Here is a 3,903-nt window from a genome sequence, read left to right as displayed (position 1 = left end):
TCGCACAGAACAAGGACTGTAGATGTTGTCCCATGGCCAGTATGAACAGGAAGAATGATTATAGCGAGCAAAAAGCTGTTTCAATGTTCATTTAGGCACCTCACTCTTTTCTGCAACCTGATCTTTTCAATTTTGCAAAGATTGTCAGTCGAGCTTTAAAGTATATTATACAACCATGATCTGAATCTGACACAGTTAGGAGATGATTCTCTTGGATATTTTATGTTGTTTTTGTTCTCTTGACAGGCCACTTTGCATTCTTCATGTCTGATATACACAAAACTGCTCAACTGGAGAGTGAGACGATGGAAGGAGTGGATCGAGCTTGCCTGGAGATTTGGCACTATACCGACGGTTGGTCAAACGATAGTGAGTACAGTCTTTTCTTTAGATTATTTTTCGGGCTTTTAAAAAAGATACTGATCCCTCTTCCACCAATATGGAACAAGTTCCGGTTCCCGCATCCAATCTTGAACCGCTCGGAGCATTTTGACCGAAAATGAATTGGTTTGGTACCCGGAAAGTTGGTTCACAGCTGTAACCAAAAAAATAGCAGGTTTTTCTTGACCTGGAGTGCGAAACATGACGACATCAGTGTTCATGTTATATTCTACAGGTTGGAAAGAGAGGATAGAGAAGGCAACAAGTGGTCCATGCTTGTTTTTGATGATGATCATGATTCATTCTTATCTTTGTGTTTTGGTGCTTCCAGGACCCTCGTGGATTACACTGACAGTGTTAGTGAATGAGACCGCTGGGCTGCGTCCTGTGTGGGATACAAATGGATATATGAATGAGACGTGGATCCAAGACAGGGTGGATTACAACGCATCAGGGCTTCACCAGGTGAGGTCAGCTAAATTAACTGTAATGTATATCATTCCATAATAAACCCGGATAACTTTTCATGAGGTAAAAACAAAATTATTTCTGAAATAAATATTATTCTTCATCACAGATTATTTTACAAGCTAGTTGTCTCAGCACCCTGTGCGGATGCTTTGCCCTGGACGACGTTCACATCATCAGGGGCAGGTTTTGTGATGACATTATCCCAACCACCACTCCAAGCCCCAGCACCACCCCCACCGCTCCTGCCTCCGCCATGGACTGCAGCTTTGAACAAGGTGACTCATATCGTCATTAGGGCTGTCACAATATCATATATCATATATTTCACTTCACGATTGTCGTGGCCAAAAGAATTCATGCTAATGATTTTATCAAGATATGTATAGAAAGTTTGAAAAACAACAACGATAATGCTACAAATGTAATTCATCTATAACTTTGTTTATTGTGCGTTTTGTGTATTATTAACATTATATCAATATTTCACTTTTTAAATATCACGGTTATCGTCAATATCGGTATATTGTGACACCCCTACATCATATCATAAAGTAACAAGGTCAACATTTAAGATTTTTAAGCTCTCCATTGAAGTTTATTTGAGGCCTTTTGGATGTTTGCATACTTTTAAGTGAATATTCTATTGTCTATCCCATTACTTATGTTACAAATGAAGTATCCTGAGATGATTTCTTGTAAAAACAGGTCTGTGTCGTTGGGTCCAGGACGTCAGTGACGATGTGGACTGGACCCTCAGCAGTGGACAACAAGTGGACGAGCCATGGGATGGACCTCAGTACGATCATACTGTTGGAAATAATCAAGGTATTGAATATAGACGATATAATCGCCAACACTCAGAGTATTTAGTAAGGAACCTGACATGAAAACATATGTAGCCAAGGAGGAGCTGTGGAGAACAATTGAATAGAATCATTGTTTCAGTAATTTCTCAAGGAAAAAAGAAAGAAAATTCCACTTCCTCGAATGTGACGATTCTGTTGTGGACAGTTTGTAGAGTATTGTGTAAAGACATTGCCTTTGGTTCTTAGAAAATGCAAAGTTTTCTGACTTTGTATAGACTAAAATTATTGATATTACAGTTTTTTATTGCTGATTTGGCACATAGTTTGTCCGTAAGTGTTTTATTAAATAAAGTGCAACCAATGCAGTGTACGTCTTCTAGCTATTGCTAATTTACAGACCTCGTCCCTAGTGAGGCTTTTCAGAAATACAAACACATAATGCCACCGTCTAATACAGGCATAGTCAAACAACAGCTACACACAGTGATTCAAAACAATAAGACAACAATTAAGAAAAGCGAAAAGGAATGGAAATATGTATACTATACAAATCCATGTCACTAATGTTTCACAGATTTGCCTTTGTGACATAGTTTCACCTTAGTATTAAATAAAATAAAATAAATGCTCTTTGTCCATAAAGGTTCCTTCTTACTGTTAAATGGATCTGGATCTAAGGATGGGGAGAGAGCAGCTGTCTCTGTTCCTGTCATTGACGTTGAATCACACATCTGTGTTGGATTCTGGTACTTCATGCTCGGACCTTCAGTGTCCACCCTGGACCTGCTGGTTGTGACGGTATGTAGCCTTGCTAGTGTTACTTCAAACCTTCTGTTACAGGCGTCATCACTTTTGAGCTATAACAACTTGCTTTGTTCTAGAAATCCTCTCAACTGTTAGCCTGGACTCGCAGAGGGACCCAGAATTCACAGTGGATTAACGCACAAGTAACCATCAACATGAACAATACAACACGGGTAAAATTGAACTCAACCACATATTCATATTAGTAATGAAGCCAGAACAATGTTTCTTTTCCTTATGTTAAATGCAATACGTGTTTCTCCTTCATCCACAGGTGATGTTCAACGGACATAGAAACACCAACAGTCAAGGATTCATTGCCATTGATGACATTACAGTGAAGGAGGGGGCCTGCAGTAATCAGAGTACATAAACACAAACCACCGTCATGTTCTCAGGAAGTCAAAACATACAGAGATTATTCAAACTTTTCCCCCTTTTTTACAAAATGTTAGATGCGTGTGGGTTTGATTCCGGTTGGTGTGGCTTTGAGAACGATGTCAGTCATACGGGTCGATGGGATCGCAAGAGAGGAACAGAACATGAGGTGGATCACAACTATGGAACTGAAAATGGTGAGTAGAAACCTTCATGCATATGTGGTGAGAAAAGTCTCCCCACAACTAGATGAAGGTTATCATTTTGAAAGTTATGTGTTTGAGAAGTAGTTCCCCAACCTGGGAATCGGATAATATTGGAGGTTTGGTTAGAATACAATTCTGAGGGTTTGCAAGATGATTACCAAGATAAGAAACAAGGGGGAAACAATATTATATATTCTGAAATACTGGGCAGTTTTACCCCCTGAGTCTGGGAAGGGATGATTTCAGTGATCTGCTTGGAACCTCTGATTTAGAGTATGCAGTGTTTGCTAAAACCTACGAAAAAGACCAGTTAAAGTATAAATGGATTTGTAGACACGAGAGCGGCTGGCTTAAAGATCTACAAAGTGAAATGTCTCAACCACTATTTCCCATCAGCCTTCACTGTTCATGTGTTTAATGTTCTGTGTTTAACACGCTAAACTAAGTTGATGAACTTGGTAATCATTATAACTGCATGTTAGCATGCTGACATTAGCATTTAGCTCACAGAAACACTGTGAGTAACAGTGCGGTATAGTATATATATATATATATATATCGTATTAAAGAAACAGAGCAACCTCTCTCTTTGCTGTAGGTTTCTACATGACGGTGATGCCATCAACCTCTACACAGGCTGAAGTAGTTCAGCTGCTCACACCTGAGTTCACCTCGGCTGCAGAGATATGTGTGCGCTTCTGGTGGGTCCAGTGCTGCCATCACACACATTTATACACTGTTGTCTGATGCAGATTTTAATGTTTGTGTATCTGCTGTATTTGTTCAGGTACTGGATTCCTGTCGGGTCTTCTAATATCCCTTAGCCGTGCATGTGCAGAGGAGCGGGGAGTCGGGTC

General features: G+C 39.8%; 1 protein-coding gene across 1 annotated transcript; it reads left to right on the top strand.

Moving 5' to 3' along the window:
* Positions 1 to 2,737: 2,737 nt before the first annotated feature.
* On the top strand, positions 2,738 to 3,886 carry LOC115022382 (enteropeptidase-like). Its single transcript, XM_029453363.1, has 4 exons — positions 2,738 to 2,827; positions 2,918 to 3,037; positions 3,645 to 3,747; positions 3,834 to 3,886. The coding sequence occupies exons 1-4, from the start codon at positions 2,740 to 2,742 to the stop codon at positions 3,868 to 3,870; spliced, it is 348 nt and encodes a 115-aa protein (XP_029309223.1). The 5' UTR covers positions 2,738 to 2,739; the 3' UTR covers positions 3,871 to 3,886.
* The last annotated feature ends 17 nt before the right edge of the window (positions 3,887 to 3,903 follow it).

The sequence above is a fragment of the Cottoperca gobio genome, chromosome 17 (assembly GCF_900634415.1).
Source record: "Cottoperca gobio chromosome 17, fCotGob3.1, whole genome shotgun sequence".
Classification (NCBI taxonomy): Eukaryota; Metazoa; Chordata; class Actinopteri; order Perciformes; family Bovichtidae; genus Cottoperca; species Cottoperca gobio.
The sequence above is the reverse complement of the archived record's forward strand: the minus strand, read 5'-3'. Positions and strand labels throughout refer to the sequence as shown.

Excerpts from the sequence above, each read along its gene's own strand:
- LOC115022382 (XM_029453363.1), top strand. The coding sequence starts at position 2,740 with ATGTTCAACGGACATAGAAACACCAACAGTCAAGGATTCATTGCCATT. Across the intron at positions 2,828-2,917 it reads GGGGGCCTGCAGTAATCAGA|ATGCGTGTGGGTTTGATTCC; the intron begins GTACATAAACAC and ends ACAAAATGTTAG. Across the intron at positions 3,038-3,644 it reads CAACTATGGAACTGAAAATG|GTTTCTACATGACGGTGATG; the intron begins GTGAGTAGAAAC and ends TCTTTGCTGTAG.